Here is a 23085-nt window from a genome sequence, read left to right on the forward strand (position 1 = left end):
TCACAATTAGGGGTTCTTGCTCTCAATGGGGCATGTGGTAAGTTGTGCATGGATCACGGAGGGTAGCATGAGCCACATGATAAGATAAGCGGATTGATGGTCTCAGAAGCAGAGGCAACTGAGACTTGTCCTCCGCCACCCGCATTGAGGTGAGTAACCGCGCCACCACAAGGACCTACTAAGTAGTGGGAATTTGGCATTCCAAATTAGGAGAAAAGGGGGTAAAAAAAAAATAATAATCTTTGTCCTCATGTGCACTTGCAAACTTTATTCTGGCTTTTTTTATGGCACTTTTAGAGCAGTGGCTTCTTCCTTGCTGAGCAGCCTTTCAGGTTATGTTGATAAAGGACTTGTTTTACTGTGGATATAGATACTTGTCTACCTGTTTCCTCCAGCAGCTTCACAGGGTCCTTTGCTGTTGTTCTAGGATTGATTTGCACTTTTTGCACCAAACTACGTTCAGCTCAAGGACAAAGAACGTGTCTCCTTCCTGAGTGGTATGATGTTTGTGGGGTCCCATGGTGTTTTCACAATGTAGATGTCCTATACGACTTGCCAAAACTATAGTTTGCTAATATGAAATCTGTGGAGTTTTAATGACTTCAACCTAAGTGTATGTAAACTTCTGACTTCAACTGTATATATCGGTGATAGCACACATCATATATACAGTATATACAGTGTGTAAACATTTGCTGTTTGGATTTAAATAAGCAGATAATTAAAAGCCTAGTATTGGATCATTATTGCAGTGATTAATATGTTTCAGCAGGCAACAATTCTTCTAACCCTAACTGATGCAGTGTGTAGCTTCTCATTTCTTAAACAACCATGTCTGAAGACATATCCTGTGGTCATGGAAATGATGTTACTGTGTTTCAGAAGGGGCAAATTATGGGCTTGCATCAAGCAAAGAAAACAACTAAGGAGATAGCTGAAATCACTGTAATTGGGTTAAGAACTGTCCAACGCATTATTAAAACCTGGAAGTATAGTGGTGAACCTTCAGCTTCGTGGAAGAAATGTGGCCGGAAAAAAATCTTGAATTATTGTGATCGGAGATCACTAAAATGCTTGTTGAAGTCACATCGTAAAAAAGCAGCAATATAACTTACAGCTATGTTTAATAGTGAAAGTAAGAGCATTTCCTCAGGCACAATGAGATTTGAAATTACAGGGCTGGGATTAAACAGCTGTGTGGCCACAAGAAAGCCACTTGTTAGTGAGGCTAATCGGAAAGAACGACTTCAATTTGCTAGGGAGCATAAAGATTGGACTGTGAGCAATGGAAAAAGGCCATGTGGTCTGATAAGTCCAGATTTACCCTATTCCAAAGTGATGGGTGCGTCAGGGTAAAAGGGAAGCGCATGAAGCGATGCACCAGTCATGCATAGTAGTGATGGGTTGTTCGCGAACGAGTTGGCTCTAAGAGCCGGCTCTTGTAGGAGAACGTTGGGAGCCGGCTCGCAAATCAGAAGAGCCGAATCTATTTATAAAAATATAAAAAAAATTAAGATATGAATAATCAAAAGATTTAAATGAATAGAATTAACGAATTCAAAGAACGAAAAAATAAATAAAATAATATAGGCATAAATGCTCAAGCGCACACACATTCGTTCTGACTGTCTGCTCAGACTAACAGCCTCACCTGTTGTTCCTGTCAGTCAGACACGCAGTGTCAGCCAATGAACCAAAGATGCGTGAGGGAGGGCGGAGCCAACTTATTATGTTGTTCAGATTGTATTCGTTTTGAATTGTTACATTTATGTGCACTTTGTTTATATACATTAAAAAAGTTATACTTTAAATGCACATGTGTAAAAGCATCCTTTTTTACATTTATTTCAGTTTGTGGGATGCTGCAGTTTTGCAAATTGTTATTTATTTTTCTTTGATATGGTGCAATATTCTAGTATGCTGTTCAGATTGTATTCGTTTTGAATGGTTAGATTTATATGCAATTTGTTTATATACATTAAAAAGTTATACTTTAAATGCAAATGCAAACCAATGCATTTTTAAAAACATTTTGGTTAGAGGATGATTTCATTTAATAATTTAATTAGAACTGTTTTAACACCAATCATAGTCAAACTATCGCAAACGTTTTGACTTGCAAAAATACAAAACATTTTTTTTTTTTTAAAGAACCGTTTGGGAGCCAAAAGGGCCGGCTCTTTTTGGTGAGCTGAGCCAAACGATAAGAGCCGGAATGCCCATCACTAATGCATTGTCCCACTGTACAAGCCTCTGGAGGCAGTGTTATGATCTGGGGTTGCTTCAATTGGTCAGGTCTAGGCTCAGCAACGTTATGCAGCAATAAAATGAAGTCAGCTGACTACCTGAATGTACTGAATGACCAGGTTATCCCATCAATGGATGGGCAAATTCCAGGATGACAATGCCAAGATTCATCAGGCTCAAATTGTGAAAGAGTGGTTGAGGGAGCATGAGGAATCATTTTCACACATGAATTGGCCACCACAGAGTCCTGACCTTAACCCCATTGAAAGTCTTTGGGATGTGCTGGAGAAGACTTTACGGAGTGGTTCGACTCTCCAGTCATCAATACAAGATCTCGGCTAAAAATGAATGCAACTCTGGATGGAAATAAATGTTGTGACGTTGCATAAGGTTGTTGAAACAATGCCATGACGAATACATGCCGTAATCAAAGCTAAAGGTGGTCCAACAAAATCTAAGAGTATGCAACTTTTTTTTGGCCAGGTAGTGCATATACGTCATAGCGGAAGTATTTGCCATTCTACCTTTAATTTGTGCGATTTAAAAAAAAAAAAAAAAAAAAAAAAAAGTATAACAAATCTACTATATTATAGTAATGAAAATCTAATGAGAATTATCAGTCAGATTAATGGGAATCAAAAAACAACTAAAAAATGCAACATTAAAAACGAGAGTTTTGGGGTGGAATATGTGCTTAATTGACAATAAAACAGTGTTACAATGCAAAAATTCTTAATGGTCATATAAATAGTGTAATACAAAGTCTCCAAGAGCTTAGATGAAAATAGATAGGGTGCGTTTCTGTAACGAAGCTCAGCAATGACAGGCAGACGAAGACGATGTAGGAACCCAAGTGCAGTTTATTCAAACGTGAGTATATTTCAGAATGTTAAACCAAAACAAAACACAAACATGGACTTGACTTGAACATGGACTACGTTACACCAAGCAATACTTGACAATCAACAAATGGCAAACATGAGGGCTTAAATACAAGGACATGGGTAACAGGTAGGCAAGACAACCAATCACAAGACTAAACTATATACAAGATAACAAGACTAAATTAACTTTAACCAATGAAAAGACAAGACTGATAACAAGGTAATCAAACAATGAACTAATGAAAAGACACATGAACAGGGGAAACACATGACAAGATCACATGAGGGAACAGGAAATCACATGACACCACATGACCTAAACTTAAAAATAAGCACTGCCATCTCACAGGACCTAAAGTGGGAGACCTACATTGACTCAATTGCGAAAAGGGCCCAGCAGAGGTTGTACTTCCTTCGCCAGTTGAGGAAGTTCAACCTGCCACATAAGGTTACTAATATGACATTGAGTCTGTCCTCTGCACTTCAATAACTGTCTGGTTTGGTTCAGCTACGAAATCAGACACCAGAAGACTACAAAGGACAGTTTGGACTGCTGAGAGGATTATTGGCTGCCCCTTGCCCACCCTTCAAGAACTATACACTTCCAGAGTGAGGAAAACAGCTGGTAAAATCACTCTGGACCCCACTCACCCTGCCCATTACCTTTTTGAACTGTTGCCTTCTCGCCGACGCTTCAGAGCTCTGAGCACCAGAACCGTCAGGCACAGGAACAGTTTTTTCCCTCAGGCTATCCATCTCATGAACAGTTAAAACTGCCCCTTTGAGCAATAATTAATGTGCAATACACAGCTTAGTCCTTTTATATTATCCAACACATCCTACTTCTTCTGCCATTACATTCCGTTGCACTGTACATAACCGATTTGTATTTAGTTTTGCACTACGTATGTGTATGTGTGTGTATGTATGTATGTATGTATGTGTGTGTAAATGTATGTATATGTACGTGTGTGTGTGTGTATATATATATATATATATATGTGTGTGTGTGTGTGTGTGTGTATACAGTATACAAATATATATATGTCTATTGTGAATTCTATATATACTTATATATACTATATACTCAATATTTATCTATTTTTTATTCAATTTTAATTATTTTTTTAAAGTCTTTTTGCTGTTTTTGTATTGTTTTGTATTGTTGTGTACTGGACGCTCCTGTCACCAAGACAAATTCCTTGTATGTGTAAGCATACTTGGCAATAAAGCTGATTCTGATTCTGATCTTGGACTTACACTGACACCTAGCGGCTTGGATGCAGCATAATTTTGAATCAATAGTTTTCAGTTTCAGATGCCATTGTAGAAATTTAGTATTCACAGTCAGCCATGATTACTTTAATCATTGAGTGGAAGTGTCCAATAATAATATTTATGTGCTAAGTGAGTAGTATTTGGCTGGTCATGTGATTCTAACATGGCAGCCCCCATGTGCAGACCCTCTCCATGTAGAATAAAACAGCTTTTATAAGGTTACTAATATGACAGGAGTCTTCATTTTAACGTGAGTGCTCATGATTTCCTACATACACTGCAAAATTACAAGTAATATCTTTAGGAGTAATGCTTTTTTAATGAAGAAAAAATGACCGAGTGCACCTTTAAGCTGGACAAACTGTGGTTTCCTCTTTAAATCATTTTCCAAAATGTAAACGCCTTAAGTAAACTTTTATTTAAAGACGTAAAATGTATTTCTATCTATCTTTAAAACTCTCTTCAACACTGTTAGTCTTCAAAAAAAAAAAAAAAAAAAAAAGTCCACAGCTTCGGCTACGATCGTAAAGCCTGTATTTCAAAGCCCATTGAGCTGACTACCTAGACAGCATTTTAGGCCTCATGGCTGCACGCTCGCTTATGCCCCAAACAATGTTGTCTATGTAGGCAGCTCTTTTGGTTTTAAGCAACAGCCTTAGTGTGGCTGCTCTCCCTCTAGCGGTTTTTTATTCACCTCATGAGTTCACCCTCAACAGAGCGGAAAGCCAACGCCCCACACACTCACCGTCTCAGCACACTGTTCCTTTCTTACTGTACTGCAGTACTGACATACTAAACTCGAAGACGCGCCTTTCACGTTCTCTTCACGCTGTCTTTAGTAGTGTCTTCTTTGTTAGCGTCTGTTGATACTGACACTAAACCTGCTCAGAAGGAGTTATTTTACAGGAATACATTTGCAGAATGGCAGAAACTGACGCAAGTACTTGTGCGAACTGTTTGGAGAAACTCAAGAGCTATCTGCGTACTCGCAAAGGAATGATCCTGGCAGTGGAAATAGTAAGTTATTAACGTGCATATGAGTTTAATTCCACTTTTATTTCATGTCTTCATCGAAGGTGAAGGAAACAAAGTGTGAAATGAACTGAACAGTTGCCATGGCGCCGCTTCTATTCATTGAATAAGAATAACTCACCTGTTGATTCACATACTTGAAGTGAATGGCTCATTTTAACCTTTAGAGAATCGAAGCATATTAAAATTAATTGCGTTTTTTCATGTTTTACCCCCAACTCAAGTAATGCAGTTCATGGAGAACATGTTATCAAGCAAGCTTGTTTATAATCAGTTCTCATAAAATTAAGAAAAGACAGTGTCCACATGATATTACAAGGACTTTAAGGTCTCCAAAGACCCCCAAACAGAACCTGTAGGTTTCATTTCATTCTCACTGAACACAAAAAGAAATGTTTGTCAGAGTGACACTTTATAACTTTTGACAACATACTTCTCGCTTTGCTAGTTCAAGTAGATTTTATGCTGTTTCCAGAATTGCCACCCAAAGAGCTATTCGAGTAGCAAATTAATTTTACAGCTTAAGTTTGCATCTACAATATCCAGTATTACAGATTGTAAAATGAATACAATACATAACTGTATTCATTTTACATCCTATCAGTAGTGGGTTGAAAGAGTATTAAAGGGATAGTTCACCCAAAAATGAAAATTTTCTCATCATTTACTCACCCTCATGTCATCCCAGATGTATATGACTTTTTTTTCTTCTGCAGAACACAAAGAGAGATTTTTAAAAGAATATCTCAGCTCTGTAGCTCCTCACAATGCAAGTGAATGGTGACCAGAAATTTGTAGCTCCAAAAGGACTTCAAGGAGGCATAAAAGTAATCCATTTGACTCCAGTGGTTAAATCCATGTCCTCAGAAGCGATCTGATAGGATGTGTGTGAGAAACAGATCAATATTTAAGTCTTTTGTAATATAAAATCTCCTACCTGCCAAGTAGGTGACATTATGCACAAAGAATGTGAATTGCCAAAAACTAAAGAAGAAAGTGAAAGTGGAGATATACAGTAAAAAAGTACTTAAATATTGATCTGTTTCTCACCCACACCTATCACATCACTTCTGAAGACATGGATTTAACCACTGGAGTCGTCTGGATTACTTTTATGCTGCCGTTATGTGCTTTTGGAGCTTCAAAGTTTTGGTCACCATTCACTCGTGTTGTATGGACCAACAGAGCTGAGATTTTTTTCTAAAAGCATTCATTTGTGTTCTGCAGAGCAAGAAAGTCATACACATCTGGGATGGCATGAGGGTGAGTAAATTATACTTTTAATAGTATTGAATGAAATACCTCCCATCACGGAGCCATTTAAAACTTCATTCTGACACTGGAGTGTGTGCTTTTGGGAGGAGGTGGCATGGAATGTTGACCATGTGCTTCTGGGCGATGATGAGGTCAAAAGGCATGAAGGTTCACCCAGCTGCTGTAAAGATAGAGGCCAGGCTGCTATTCTCTCTCCTATGGCATGTTTAAATCCTAACAAAGCAATAGTTGTGGATTATATATTGTCTAAAGACATTGGATTCAGACTTATTGCAAGGTTTGAGAGGACTGTAACATAAAAACAGTGTGCAAATTCCAATAACTCTGTATAGTCTAAGCCTAACACTAAACTTTTTTTATTTTCATGTATTAAGAATTAGTCAAGGAAAAGATTCCAAAATTTCACAAGAAACACTCAGTGCACCTACAGATTTAAATTATTTTATCATTTACCCTCATGTCATTTAAAACCTGTATGACCTGTATAAAATGTTTTTGTAGAAAGTTCACACTGCTCTTGACCTTCAGGAATAAATTACTAAAATGACAAACTGTAGACTCATTCAGTAGCACTTTATTAGGAACACCTGTACACCTACTTATTCATGCAATTATCTAATCAGTCTATCAGCAGTGCAGTGCATAAAATCATTCAGATACGGGTTAGGAGCTTCAGTTAATGTTCACATCAACCATCAGAATGGGGAAAAAAATTTGATCTCAGTGATTTGGACCGTGGCATGATTGTTGGTGCCAGATGGGCTGGTTTGAGTATTTCTGTAACTGCTGATCTCCTGGGATTTTCACACACAACAGTCTCTAGAGTTTACTCAGAACGATGCTGAAAAACATCCACGAAGCGGCAGTTTTGCAGACGGAAAAGCCTTGTTGATGAGAGAGGTCAACAGAGAACGGCCAGACTGGTTCGAGCTGACAGAAATGTTATGGTAACTAGGGGTGTAACGATCCATCGATCTGGATCGATGCATCAATCCAATAACCAACAATCCAATGTTATCGATACAACACGTAAATATCGATATAGACAAATTGTTTTTTTTTAAAGTTGCACCTTTATTTTAATACTCTCATGTCAGCTACGTCCGTACGCATTTCCGTCAGGCGATGAAGCAACCTTATTACATCCATTTCACTTTATGAACACTAAATACGCTTTTCATGCGGGACAAGGATGTGCGCAGGGTTTGTGAAGCCAAATTGTGCTCTGCTATCTGTGTGCGGGTGTCAACCGGGCTTCCCGCGAAACACGAGCTCCAGACCAGTGACAGGATCAGTGTGCGCGCGTCAACCGGGCACTCCTTAAAATGTGAGCTCTTGTGACAAATGCAGAGCGGCTGACATGCATGATTCATTCGGGCTTCCATCGATATCGTTGCGCATGCAACCCATTTGAATTTTACATGATAATTTGCTATTTAAAAGTACCATGGAGCAGTTCAACCATCATGTGAAACGTCTTGAAAACACCGACATTCTGAACAGCACTAATGAGGGAAAGAGAAATCACCTGCTCAGCTCCAGCATCAGTTATAAGACTTAACACATTACACATAAACACCCTTACTAACATTTATCCCAGTTAACTGTAACAGAATTTTTCATTACAACTGTGGAAGTTGTAGCCAAGAAAACCACGGATAGCACAGATTGTTGGAAACAAGTCATGGGTATGTAAGTACTTTGAATTGGATTAAACTGAAAAATAAGCTGTAATCAAATGATTGATGATCATATTTGTGTGAAGTTATTTTTAATATTATTATCTGTACCTTATTTTGTTATGGATGTCCAAATGTGGATACTAAACTTTTCAGAGAGCTCAATAAATATTCAAATTATATTTTGGTTGCATTTGAGGGCACAAAAATTTTAATTGATTGTGTAAAATAGGCACATAATATCAGAATATTGATCGTAAGCCAGGAGAATCGATGTAAGATCGGATTGTGATGAAACGTCTGATTTACACCCCTAATGGTAACTCAGATAACCACTCTGTACAGTTGTAGTGAGCATTGTAGTATGGGTAATATAGTAATAGTACTCATGCATGAATGATACTTTCGTGGTTCAACACCTCCCACAGATGTCTCCTGATTTCTTCTAAACTGCGGGTCAGTAATGCTTAATCCACATGCCCAAGATCCTGTTTCCTTTTAAAATATAATGTCAGCACATTGTCTAAATATTAATGTAAATCATTTGAATTTGTTGTTTAGCCCAAAGCATGTTCAAAAGATTTACACCATGTGATCTGGATATCAGGAAGACATTAAAGCTCTATCAAGATGATATTGATTAACTAACTCAGAATACTGTGATTGAGATAAGAAATAAAAGCATGTTATGAATAACTGCAGGTAAAGGTCATGGACAGTTGGCATAAAACACTCATTATCGAGATCTAGTCCTAAATTCTGTCATGCACGTTAGAATGCACACAAGACACACCCATCTCTAAACATGAGTCACAGGCCAGTTAAATGACACACCCAGTGTCAGTACTCGTGCATGCTGGGGCTTTTTGTAGATGAGTGACGTTCTGTGAAGCTGTATGCATTTTGTTTTCTTTTAGAATTTTTTTATGTAAATGCAAGAATGTGTGCTCTGTGCGAGACTAGCACGGCGTGAACAAGCAGTGGGCATGAATTACCATTGCTGAGTTTGAGAATGTATGTCTTTGCCAAATGATCAGTGTGTTACATAGTGCAGCTTTAAGATTAATTTGCAAACCTTTTTATCACACTTAAAGCAAGAGGAAACAGTTGAAAATTTGCACAGTTTAATTAGACACAGCATACTTGTGCATTATAACAACAACATAAGAAATGGTTTGAGGTGCTACCAAGAACCAAGCACAGACTACTAGCACAGGCTTCATCATTATCGATGGTAGCCTGTACTCTTCCTTTCCACACCTTTAGCCATGAATAATTTGTAACCCTTGCAATGATTGCTTCGCAAATGTGGGATTTTTTTCCCTTCAACATTAACTCCATGTAACGGGTAAAGAATGGGCAAGGAGGAGGCGGGAACCGGCAACCTCCTTACAGTCAACGTAAAATTTAATGACATAAACTCAACTTAAAACAACAAAAAACACAGAGATGCACACACATACACACACAGCGGCTGCGTGTGTCTCTCTCTCTCTCCCAAACTGGCATCTCTGGCTCCCCTTTATCTCTCACTCCCGCTGATTAGTTGACTCAGCGCCGGCCATGCACCCTCACGGCCCGGCCATGCACAGTGCTTTGTCGTTTCAATCAGCCATCATTCATGTGCCAATCCTGTGTAGGGCTGCAACAAACGACTATTTTAATAATCTACTAATCTAACGATTATTAGAATAGTATTAGTATTTTACAAATAGTATTTTAGTTGTAAATGATGTAATACAGTCAACAGGAATGCATACTTTATTAACTCAATCCCCTAACCCAAACCCCATCCCAAAACCTAACCGTCAGTGGTGTAAAAATGTAGTCGTAAAGCAAAAATGCGACCTCCAAATCATGCTCATCATCATTTGTGCAAACGCAATTGCTTCCTGGTTTCCATGGAACCACAACCCGTGTCTTGGAGGTTGCTCATGAAATGTGCATTAAGTAACAACAGAGGGAAAGCTAAACATGTTTGATTTGATGCAAAAATGTCTGATAGTAGGGTTGCCAACTTCCTACCAGCCAAATACAGGACATACCAGCTTTAAATACAGAACACTTTTTTTCCAGCGGGGCTCCAGCATGAGATGCTGCACAAAGGTTAAAGAGGTCCACCTAAGGCTTGTTTACATAGAAAGCAATTAAAAAACTGGGCGGACGGACACAAAAACGCATTCGGTGTGACCGTGTGAACAGCCCCTAATACGCTTAAAATGAAAACCGCTTTAATACAACGTCCAGGAAAAAAATTATTTGTATCAGTCTTCGCTTTTAATAAATATGACTTTTTTGTCAAAAGAACTTAGCTGCAGTCAATAGAGAAAGACAATATTTTTCTGTCAAGCATTTTCTTCCCAGTAATTAACTTAAGCCTTTTCTATTTTTAAAGCTCAAAGAAATGGCCTCCTGTTAAAAATGTGGGTCATCAGTTTGTAGACAGAAGGCTATATGACTAATGTGTCAAAAATAGTATTTTATATATTGTATAATAAAAAGTATAGTTTTAAAGTAAAAAAAAAAAGAAGTGTTTTTTTACTAAACCTGTACTGTATTGTAGCCTACTTTAAACATGTTCTGCAGCTTTTCTCACTGTCAATTAGCTGAATCACTCTTCCAGAACGAGCACTGATATGCAAATTTGTCTAATTACTGGTTGTAACAAATCAGGTTCTTGGGGTGGAAAGGAGGAAGCAGGGAACGGTAAACTTCAACTCAAAAAGGTACGTTTATTTTTACAACTCAAACAAAACTCACTTTTCAGCACACTCATGCCACACAGGCTCAGCGGGTGTGTGTGCGGAGCTCACTCTCTCCTTGTTGGTGTCTGGCTCACTCTTAAATACATCTCCAACTCTCACTGCAATGACAAACAGCTGTTAGAGACCATCATTGCCAGGTGATGATCCTTACCATTCTCATCTCCTGATCTCACTCTCCATTCACAAGCCGGCGCTCAACCACGCCCCCATCACCACATACCCCCACTGCCCGACTCAGGTCAGGGAGCCATCCGGCCTGCCCAGTACCCCAGATACCGTACCTCCACACGTCCAATTGCACACTTCTTGGGGTTTGCTGTGATAATGATGTCATCCAGATAGGCAGCGGTGTACGCAGGGTGCGATCTGAGGACTCGGCCCATAAGGCGCTGAAACGTAGCAGGGGCCCCAAACAAACCGAACGGAATTGGTGTAAGCCAAACGGTGTGGAGAAGGCCATTTTCTCCCAGGACAATGGTGTTACAGGGATCTGCTAATAACCCTTTGTTAAATCCAGTGTTGAGTAGGGTTGCAACGGTATGAGATTTTCACGGTACGATAACCATCTTATCACGGTATACGGTATTACACAGTTATTATTATCAGTTACAATGACCCTTAATGGAGTGAAAACAGAATTTTCTTTTTTTTTTTTTTTTTTTTTTTAACAAACGCTTTATTATAATTTAAACTTCAAACCATTTTTTAATTGAAGTATGTGTAAAAAAAAAGTCTCTGTATTTAATGTATCTGGGTCACATTTCCTTTTATGTTGCATAGTTTTGTTCATGGTTTTCAAGTACAAGGACATGCATCAAGTGACATTTTTGTTGGTTATTGGATTGTCAACTACAAAAGCGACTGGAAGTTTTCTCTTCCCTCTTTTAAAAATTGAAGAGCATATTTACTTATATGAGCCCATTATTATCCCGTTTGTTTCCTAATTTCAAACATAATTCAAATAGAACATACATATTACACAGGAGGAAAGGCTCCTCATTACCATGGTTAGGTCAGTGTTGCTAGTCTTGAATAATAGTAATAATAATAACAAATTATAGTATTTATGAAAAAATAAGTACTAGCTGAAACACATCTTGAAACTTTAACTACAACTGCCACTGCTGATATAAAATGAGGTCTAATAGATTCTACCTTTAGATTATTTCATATGAAACTAAAACATTTTGTCAAAATATAACAGTTACATTTACTCAGGTAAAATCGTGAAACAATTCTGTAAAGGTGATGATGTATAATGAAAAACAAAATTAGCGCATACCACAGTGTTGCTCTTTTCCTCAGTGCTGTTTGGCATGTCAGGACTGCCTACTGTTTGATGTGTTTGACTTGACCTCCTCCGTAACACTTTAAACTAGAAAAGTCTCACTAGAATTGAAATTGGTCACATCAGTTTTGAGGTCTGCGCTCCGCAATATCAAGGGAAGCCCGGTTGTTGCACGTGTGCGTCAGAGAGCAGAGCAGATCATTAGCACGAGCTGGTTCCGTTACACTCGTGCGAAAGTGCAGATGAGAAGCCTTTAACTGATTGTGAGATTATCTTTAAATCTGCCTCTTCAGTCCTAAATAGGCTATTACTTGGGCGGCCGCCGAAATATCTTCAATGGGAGAACCATGGCATTGTTCTTTCCCTGCTGTCCGTGACCCAGTCCGAATAGACCTGTGACCCACCAGTTGAGAAACACTGCTTTAACTCCCACACACACTCACTTATGTTAGACTCCCTCGCCTCGCTTCTCTCTGACATTTTCTCCGCTGCATGTGTGTGTGTGGCACAAGTTGACGAGTCTGACAGGCAGACGAGGAGGAAAGGAGATGCGCACGCGCAGGTGAGATTCTCCGTCCGATTGTATTTTTTTTCTCAATACCGTAGATAATCAAATGTACATGGTATGATAACCATCAATTTTCATAACGTGGTATACCGTGAACCGGTATACCGCTGCAACCCTAGTGTCGAGTAAAAGCGAGCCGTGCCCAACCGATCGAGCAGTTCGTCAATACAAGGCATTGGATACACGTCAAATTTAGACACCGCACTGACCTTTCTATAATCCACACAGACCTTTAATTCTTCCCGAACCACTTTTTTTTGTGCTCGGGTAATCGGTAGGGACGACTCCGTACCACTACTCCTGGGGTTGTTTCGATATGGTGTTTTATGAGGTTTGTGCGACTGGAAAGGGGCGAGAACACGTCAGAGAATTCTCTTTGCAACCGGGCCACGTCCGTGACTTGCGACAGTGAGAGGTGGTCTCTGCAAGAAACCGGGGTGCCTCGATTGGCTTTTAAGTTCACCTCCGGCCCGAGCTACTCCCTCTACGGTACCACCATCACCAAAGCCACGGGGACCATCTCCCTCCATGGTTTTAAGAGGTTGAGTTGGTAAATTTGCCGTGCTTCACCCCATCTGTTCGTTTAACCTCATAATCGACTTCCCGACTCGCCGTGTGACCTCAAAGGGCCCTTGCCACTTTGTGAGTAATTTAGAGCTTGATGTGGGTATTAATACAAGGACTTTTTTCCCTGTGTAAATTCCCGTAGCCGAACTCCCCTGTTATACAGCTGGTACTGATGTTCTTGAGCCTGTAGCAAATTCTCCTGTGATAATTCTCCCAATGTGTGGATTTTTGCTCTCAGGTCAAGAACCTATAGAATTTTGTTTTTTTCTGTTTGAAGGTCCCTCCTCTCAATTTTCCCTCATGATGTTAAGACACTGCGAGGCCCATACAGTAATTAAAATGGGGAGAACCCCTTGGAGGCTTGCGGGACCTCTCAAACTGCGAATAACAGGGGTTCTAGCCACTTATCCCAATTCAGAGCATCTTCGTGCATAAACTTACGAATCATGTTTGTCAGGGTTTGATTAAACCATTGGACCAAGCCATCCGTTTGTGTGTGGTACACGCTTGTCCGAATCGATTTAATACACAGTAATCCATACAGTTTGCGTAGTGTATGTGACATAAACGTCGTTCCCTGATCAGTGAGGATTTCCTTTGGAATCCCCACTTGGGAGATAATTCAGAAGAGTGCCTCCACAACACTACATGCTGAAATGTTGCGTAGAGGCACTGCTTCTGGAAATCACATTGTGTAGTCCACCAGAACCAACACAAAGCGATGTCCACATGCTGTCCGCTCTAATGGTCCGACGAGGTCCATGCCAATTCTCTCGAAGGTGGCCTCGATCAAAGGAAGTGGGCGCAAAGGCGCTCTTGGAGTGGCCGGTGGATTCACCAGCTGACATTCACGGCATGCCGCACACCACCTGCAAACATCTCCATGAATGCCTGGCCAATAAAAATGGCCCATTAGTTGGTTTAGTGTTTTTAATTGCCCTCAGTGACCCATCATCGGATTATGATGAGCCATCTAGAATAACATTTCCCGACGGCTCCTCGGTATCAACAATTGGGTTGTATCATCTTTTGTCTGAGCATCCTGGGTCACTCGATACAACCAATCATTTATAATAGGAAAATACGGATATGAGAGTGTGATGTCTGGCTGAAGACGTTGACCATCCATCACTTTCACTCGGTCGAAGGCATGCCTAAGGGTCTCGTCTCGTGTCTGCTCCAGAGGGAAATCCCCGGTGGGCAGTCACTACAGGATAAGCGTGGATATCTCCATGCATACACCTTACCTTCACCTTGTGACTAGCACCCAAAGCCTCATCTTGAACCAGGCATTGATAGATGGAGGTTTGGCTGCAACCCGAATCCACAAAGGCCTGGTATGTACCCCCTTAATACTTCCATATAATGTTGGTATGCGGTATGTCCTAGCTTGATCAGGGGCGGCTTTTGGCACATTCGGGACCCGGACCACTATCCTCACCTCCATCACCGGACATTGGTCCTGGAAATGCCCAGACTCCACACCCGCACCTGCGGCGGCGGGTCTGTCGACCTGGGGGTGAGAGTGGAGAGGGACAGGGGGAACCATCAGGTTATGTAGACTCCAAAGCCAGGGAGCCAGTTTAGAAGGGGGAACTCCCCGTTTCTGTGGAGGAGGGAGTGGGCAGGTGGACACAGAGTGGGTAGAGGGAGGGGGTAGAGAGAGAGAGAGAGAGAGACGAAGAGGGGGGCTTGCCGGCCCCCGGAAAGGCCGTCATATGGTCCTCCGCCAGCTGGACGGCATCATCCAGCGACGCTGGGCAATGGCATTGGACCCACATCGCAGTTCCCCTCAGCAAATGGGCGGTGAATTGCTCCAGCACCATCAGATCAATCACATTCCGACATCACAACCCTCCTGGGCCAGGACCCACCGCCAGCAGGCATTGCGGAGCAGCCGGGCAAACACAAATGGGTGGCCGACCTCCTCCAGCATCAGGGAATGGAACCGCTGGTGGTGTTGTTCCAGTGTACGTCCGACCCACTGAAGGATGGCCTTCTTCAGGTGCTCATAGGCCAGGCGAGTTTCCGCAGGAAGCTGATCAGCCGTGAATTGGGACTCCCCGGAGAGCAGCGGCAGCAAACGAAGCGCTCACTGAGGCTTAAGCCAACCGGAGGTGGTAGCTGCTTATTCTAACAGCCGATGAACGCCTCTGGCTCACCCTGGGGCCCCATCTTTGTTAGCTGCAGATGGGACACGGTCGCTGCCTCCGGATCCACGGCTGAGGACTGATCCTGGGCCACCAAGCTCCGCCATGCCTGCCAGTCCTCCACTTGGGCCCGGAGGAGTTCTTGGAATCACTGTTTCTGTGCCAGGAGGGTTTGGAGTTTCTTGGATCTCTGCAAGGGCACGGATGACTTCTCCCAACGGGGAGGACTCCATGGCGGCACACTTCCTCCACTCCCAGGTTTTGGCACCAGTGTAACAAATCAGGTTTTTGGGGTGGAAAGGAGGAAGCAGGGAACGGTGAACTTCAACTCAAAAATGTACGTTTATTTTTACAATTCAAACAAAACTCGCTTTTCAACACACTCATGCCACACAGGCTCAGCGGGTGTGTGTGCGCAGTGCTCTCTCTCCCCTTGCTGGTGTCTGGCTCGCTCTTAAATCCATCTCCAACTCTCACTGCAATGACAAACAGCTGTTAGAGACAATCATTGCCAGGTGATGATCCTTACCGTTCTCATCTCCTGATCTCACTCTCCATTCACAAGCTGGCACTCAAGCACACTGGTGTTTTTGAAATCACAATGGTGATAAATAATTATCATGTACTTGAATGCTATATATTTGACAAAATTCTCCTTCTTCTGAATGAAAATATGACAGAAGACGTGCGCTGGTTTTCATTGTTCTTTTCCCCGGCCGCTTCTGTCAAGTGTTGCATCATTGTAGCGTTTAACAGCCGATATCTCACACAACTCACTTGAAAGGAGTCAATAGTAAAGTACAGTCAATAATAATAATATTATTAAGTATTTATTATTATTGTTATTAATGTCATCAGTATTTGTTTACAATTTATAACAATATTTAAGTTGAATGGGTTCCAAAAAATAACTGTGTGAATGAAAATTGGACTGATGTATACGATTGGAATTACTGTTAATTTTCACCCCGTGACCCTGTTCAGTTTAGAGCCCTCAGTAGTGGGTGTTCTTAAAGGGGCAGTGCTGGATCCTTGAATAGAGTTCCATTATGCACTGACTAGAGTTCAGTCTGCCTGTGAGTCTCATAGAGGCAGTTTGTGCCGGTCCCCACAACTCATAAAGCTCTAATACATATGTGTGTGAAGGAGGGGTGACTGATGACATCATTGTGCCTGCTCTGCTTTTCGCAGCCCACAGACACGAGCTGTGTCCCAAAAGATGCACTATGCACTTAAAATATACACTGTGCACTCAGCCATGTAGTGTATGCATTTTCAAAGTGTTGTATCATCCCAAATGGAACACTAAAAGTTTTTTACTAAATGGAAGCATTCGTCATTTTACAGCTGATGAAAGTGACGTTTCAAACACTTGCGATGTGTTGCTGCTAGCTTTAGCGCATTAGCCAAACACAGTTCAACACTTGTATATCAAACAACATACAGTTGTGCTCAAAAGTTTGCATGCTCTTGGAGAATTGTTAATATATGTACCATTTTTAAAGAACACATGAGTGAGCAGGCAAAACACATTTCTTTTATTTCTAATGAGATTCATATTCAACTGTAGGTTATAACAGAATGGCACAATCATAAAACAAAACATGGCAACAAAGAAAAAAATGAAATGACCCCTGTTCAAAAGTCTGCATACCCTTAGTTCTTAATACTGTGTATTGCCCCCTTTAGCATCAATGACAGCGTGCAGTCTTTTGTAATAGTTTCTTGCAGGTGGTATAGCTGCTATGAGGCCCCATTCGTCTTGGCAAATTGCCTCCAGGTCATGCAAAGTCTTTGGTTGTCTTGCATGAACAGCACGTTTGAGATCTCCCCAGAGTGGCTCGATGATATTAAGGTCAGGAGACTGTGATGGCCACTCCAGAACCTTCAACTTTTTCTGCTGTAACCACTGGAGGGTCAACTTGGCCTTGTGCTTAGGGTTATTGTTGTGCTGGAAAGTCCAAGAGCGTCCCATATGCAGCATTCATGCAGAAGAATGCAAATTGTCTGCCAGTATTTTCTGATAACATGCTGCATTCATCTTGCCATAAATTTTCACAAGATTCCCCGTGCCTTTAGAGCTCACACACCCCCAAAACATCAGTGAGCCACCACCATGCTTCTCAGTGGGGATGGTATTCTTTTCACTATAGGCCTTGTTGACCCCTCTCCAAACATAGCGCTTATGGTTGTGACCATAAAGCTCTATATTGGTCTCATCACTCCAAATTACAGTGTGCCAGAAGCTGTGAGGCGTGTCAAGGTGTTGTCGGGCATATTGTAACCGGGCTGTTTTGTGGCATTGGTGCAGTAAAGGCTTCTTTCTGGCAACTCGACCATGCAGCTAATTTTTGTTCAAGTATCGTCGTATTTTGCTCCTTGAAACAACCACACCGTCTTTTTCCAGAGCAGCCTGTATTTCTCCTGAGGTTACCTGTGGATTTTTCTTTGTATCCCGAACAATTCTTCTGGCAGTTGTGGTTGAAATCTTTCTTGGGCTACCTGACCTTGGCTTGGTATCAAGCAATGTAGTCTTAAAAAGTCTTAAATTTACTTTTTAAAATTTAAGGCCATAAAAAGTCTTAAATATCTTAAATAAATTACAAGAAATCTTGAATTTCGTTTGCTGAGGTCTTAAATTTTGCAGCGTGAATAGAGGAGACGCTTAAAACAGCAGAATCTGCGCGAGTAAAAATCATCTCTCTCTCTCTCTCTCTCGTGCATCCATCATTTAGCAGCTGACGCTTGAGTTTAGTGTGAGCACGCACAGGGAAGCGCATTTTTACTGAACTTACGATGTTACACATGTATAAACCTTCATAAACCCGTTAATCTGAAATGCAAATGGTGTTATTTTGCGTCTCTAACACTGTCGCTCCTGCTTATAATCGACAAAGCTGTCAACGTTACAATTTGCAAGCGTGCAAGGCTGGAGCGGTCTTTTGACGCCTTTCAAATCGTTGCACTTATTTTACACTGTACCTTTGACAATAATTGTAAAGCTAACAGAATTACTCAGCTGCAGAGTTACACCTGTTATATCTCTCATCTCCATCTCTCTAGATCTAGGGCTGCCAACGTAATTGATATTGTTCTCGCGCTCATGCCACACGTCCCTTTTCTCACGCAGTGATAACGTCGCGGAGCAAAGAGGACACTGACAGCGCACGGACAGACAAGACAGAGCAAGCTGCATGATGCTGCGAGTTATTCAGACCAATCAGGGGGAAAACAACAGCACAGCGTCTCTCCCTCTCTTTCTCTTTCATAATTTAATCTGTTAACATTTTCAATACATCTTGTCAACTTTAAACGGCAATTTTTAAGGTAACTGATATTTGAGATATTTCACACAAAAATTTAAATTGTCATCACTTACCTTCATGCTGTTGCAAACCTGTATGACTTTCTTATTTCAGTGGAATCAAAAGGAGATATTAGGGAGTTTCAGTCACCATTCACTTACATTGAATGAAAAACAAGATGCAGTGACAGTGAATGGTGACTGAGAGTAAACGTTTTGCTTAACATCTCATTTTTTGTTCCATGGCAGAGAAAAATTAATTCAGACTTAAGGGTGAGCAGTGATGACAGAAATTATTTTTTTTTAATGAACTGCCCTTTAACTACCTGTTAAAGTATTTGTTACAGGTATCTGCCAAGAAAAAAAATATAAATGTTATTCGGCACATGCTAGACCTTATTCACAGCAGCGGTATCTTTGATGTTTAATGACAATGACAACAAGGCTGTGCGGGATAGATGTACAGTCTCTTCGATGAGATGTACTACAGTTTACAGTGTTTTTGGATCATTCTGTGTACAAAATATTGAAAAAATATATTTTCAAGGACACTCAGTAGACAAAAAACTCCAGACAACATGAGTTGTGGAAAATCAGATGGGATATTGGAGCTTTTTACAGATTTATACCGTGCATGCCTTTGAAGAAAAGTATATCCCTCACAGCCTCGTTTCCATTCCCATTAAAAATCAAACATGGCGCTACTGTGAATAATGTCTATAGACCAATCCTCTTATTTACAAAAATGTCAGCGCATGCGCAGTAAGTGGTGGCAGAAAGCCTGCTGATTATTGTGTTGATTTGACAGATTAGAGGATTAAATGAAAGTATGACACAAAACCATCATAAATACAAACATGTTCTTAGCGATACAATTACTATAATGATATGAGTTAATAACAAACATGTAATCATTTTCGCTATAAATGTATGCTGCAAATTTTTGAGTTGAAATGATCTCCTCAGTCCAGTCAGCTCTGTTGATGATCTTGAAGCCACAGCTGTCAACGAGAGCCCTCGGAATAATTTTTCAACAATGTAATCCAATAAAAGTTTATTTTTTGCACGTGGTTTTTGCCACCACTTCCGTGTTTGACATAAACGGTGACGTTGCCAAAGCATTGGTCTAATTCGTCATGTCTTTCTGGAAAGCAAGTGACTAAAGAGAAGGGTCACAATATAGGCTACATACTTTAGGCTACATGCATTCTTAATGATTTCATTTAGAGTTTTAATGTTGTATTAACTTATTAACACATAAATGCACAATAATATATATATATATATATATATAAAACATGTCCAGATTCATTCAAGTAGCCTCAGTGGTTTTGTATTTACCAGCTAATGAATTCATGTTTTTTTACATTTTTCTTAAAGTTGGCCTTAAAAAGTCTTAAAAAGTCTTACATTTCAGTCCTTCGAACCTGCAGATACCCTGTCAAGAGCTCCCTGAAGTTTCCACTTCTTAATAAGTGATTAAACAGTACTGACTGGTATTTTCAAGGCTTTGGATATCCTTTTATATCCTTTTCCATCTTTATAAATTTCCATTACCTTGTTACACAGGTCTTTTGACAGTTCTTTTCTGCTCCCCATGGCTCAGTATCTAGCCTGCTCAGTGCATCCACGTGAGAGCTAACAAACTCATTGACTATTTATACACAGACACTAATTGCAATTTAAAAAGCCACAGGTGTGGGAAATTAACCTTTAATTGCCATTTAAACCTGTGTGTGTCACCTTGTGTGTCTGTAACAAGGCCAAACATTCAAGGCTATGTAAACTTTTAATCAGGGCCATCTGGGTGATTTCTGTTATCATTATGATTTAAAAAGGAGCCAGCATTGATGAAACTGGGCAGGGGATTTCTATTTCCCAGCATGCTTTGCATGGGATCGATAGGGAGAGTAAATGTTCAAATTAAGTGTTTCGTGCAAGATGAATATAAAAGCGGATACTTGTCAGGGTTTAATGTTTTGTTATGTTCAGATTTAGAAGTGTTTCTGTTATGTTGGAGTTTTGTGGTTTACCATTATGCTGAAGTGTGGAGCTTGAGCTAACGATGAAGACAGGTAGATGTCACACGACATTGATTGCTCGCTTCGTTGAGCAAATTCTGATTTTATTGGGTTTAATTTTGTTGGGTTTACCCAATTCAGCTAGGTTCTTTCACACAAAGTGTTTGAGTTGAGATTAGAAAGTAATTTTTAGTTAAGAAAACTCATATCATACACGTAGAACCACTGTCCACAATTGAATCAAGTTCAGCCAAAGAGCTTTTTTTTGGAGTGTATAGTTTTTTCCCTCAGGCTATCCATCTCATAAACAGTTAAACTGCCCCACTGAGCAATAACTGTGCAATACACAGTTTAGTCTTTTTTTATATTTATCCAAAACATCCTACCTCTTCTGCCATTTCATTTCTCTGAAAAAAACAAAAAAACATTTGCACTGTGCATAACAGATTTGTATTTGCACTGTACATAACAGATTTGTATTTACACTGTACATAACAGATTGTATTAGATTTGCACTACCCATGTGTATGTGTGTATGTATGTAGGTGTGTGTCTGTACGTACGTGTATAATTCGTTTTATTTTTTATTATTATCTATGTCTTGCTGCTGTTAAAAAAAAAAACTAAAACGGATGTTTTATCTATTATATCAGTTAATTATATAAGTAGTAAGTAATGGGGACACAAACGGCACTTTTTCCTGAGCCCTAAAACTGCAGTGAGCCCCATCTGTGTGAGGAACTGACTGTTCACACATTTGTCAAACTAAACAGATTGAAGCCAAACAGGAGTCAGTGTGCTGACACAAATATGGATGTGCCCCTATTTTGGCTTCATTTCAAAGACATGCCTTAGTAAGACCAACTGCTAACCTGATGGAAAATGCCTTCCTCAGCCCTCATTTTGTAATGCTGAGCTTAGTTGAAAATGAAAAAAGTATGTGCTAAAAATGGTTTAGGTTTACGGTTTAAGTGTTGTTCTCTGTGTGGTATTAGGCCAACCTGGACTTCAACCTTTCTAAACTTCCAACCTCGGGCTGATTGCACTGTTAACCAACTGGGTTTCATATGCAATGTGTTTGTGTGCTGTGTTTTTGGTTAATGTTTAGAAAGGTTTGCATATAAAATGTGCAAGAAAGAGTCACCTATAGGGATGCACAATATATTTGTCATCTTATCTATGTTTTTAATTAGATTTTGAAAGCTAATAATATGATGCTTTTTCTCTAATTCACACAGTGTACTGTTCTTCTATACAATATATTAAATAGAATACACTTGTAATATTGGCCAACTTTTGGCCATAACATGAAAATAACGATCTTTTAATTTCAGTGTATGCATAGTCACTGATGCTTCAATCATATTTCCTGAGAATTATAACACCTAGGGTAGAAATTGCCATGGTAACATTTCTTTGTTTATTCGGCAAGAGATAGCAAACATGAAACTTACCTCCAACACATTGACAGTTTTCCTGTTTAAGAAACAGTCATCTTCTTCTTATTATGACAACAGCACATTGCATTTACAGGCCCAGGTGTTTCACATTGGCATGTGTACAAATCATTAGCACCGCTATAATCACCATGGCAACATAACACTTCAAGATGAAGAGATGTAAAAACGACACACAACACCTTTATCCCTCACACAAAATGTTATTTAAGGCAAGCGTCACTATTACTAGTGCTCATTCTTTACGGTTAGATTTTTGTTTTTTAAGTGTAAGGATTAAAACTTCAGTCTGGATTAAGACAAATACAGACATGAATAATAGCTCAAAGAGTGATGTGCTGCAAGTTTTGTAAATTATTTGATTTAGGATTTTCAGAATACCCAGATTACCATTAAGGTGGGCCATTTTGATTTGGACCAGTAAGTAACCACCTTGCAACCACCCAGAACACCCTAGCAACTGCAAAGCAATCAAAGTCTTTCTAGCAAGTCAGTTCACTGGCGGCCATCTTTGTAGCACTCCCAGGAGGCTATTTCCAGTCATGAAAGTGCAGCTCCTATATCTGCTTG

General features: G+C 40.2%; 1 protein-coding gene across 1 annotated transcript in view; it reads left to right on the top strand.

Moving 5' to 3' along the window:
- Nucleotides 1–5126: 5126 nt before the first annotated feature.
- The window catches only part of LOC127415132 (proteolipid protein 2-like), a 30348-nt gene continuing 12389 nt past the window's right edge, over nucleotides 5127–23085 (top strand). The window contains exon 1 of the mRNA XM_051653705.1: nucleotides 5127–5426. Within this exon, the coding sequence (XP_051509665.1) occupies nucleotides 5331–5426 (96 nt within the window). The 5' untranslated portion in view covers nucleotides 5127–5330. The remainder of the gene's footprint in view (nucleotides 5427–23085) is intronic.

This window comes from Myxocyprinus asiaticus, chromosome 24 (assembly GCF_019703515.2).
Source record: "Myxocyprinus asiaticus isolate MX2 ecotype Aquarium Trade chromosome 24, UBuf_Myxa_2, whole genome shotgun sequence".
Lineage (NCBI taxonomy): Eukaryota > Metazoa > Chordata > Actinopteri > Cypriniformes > Catostomidae > Myxocyprinus > Myxocyprinus asiaticus.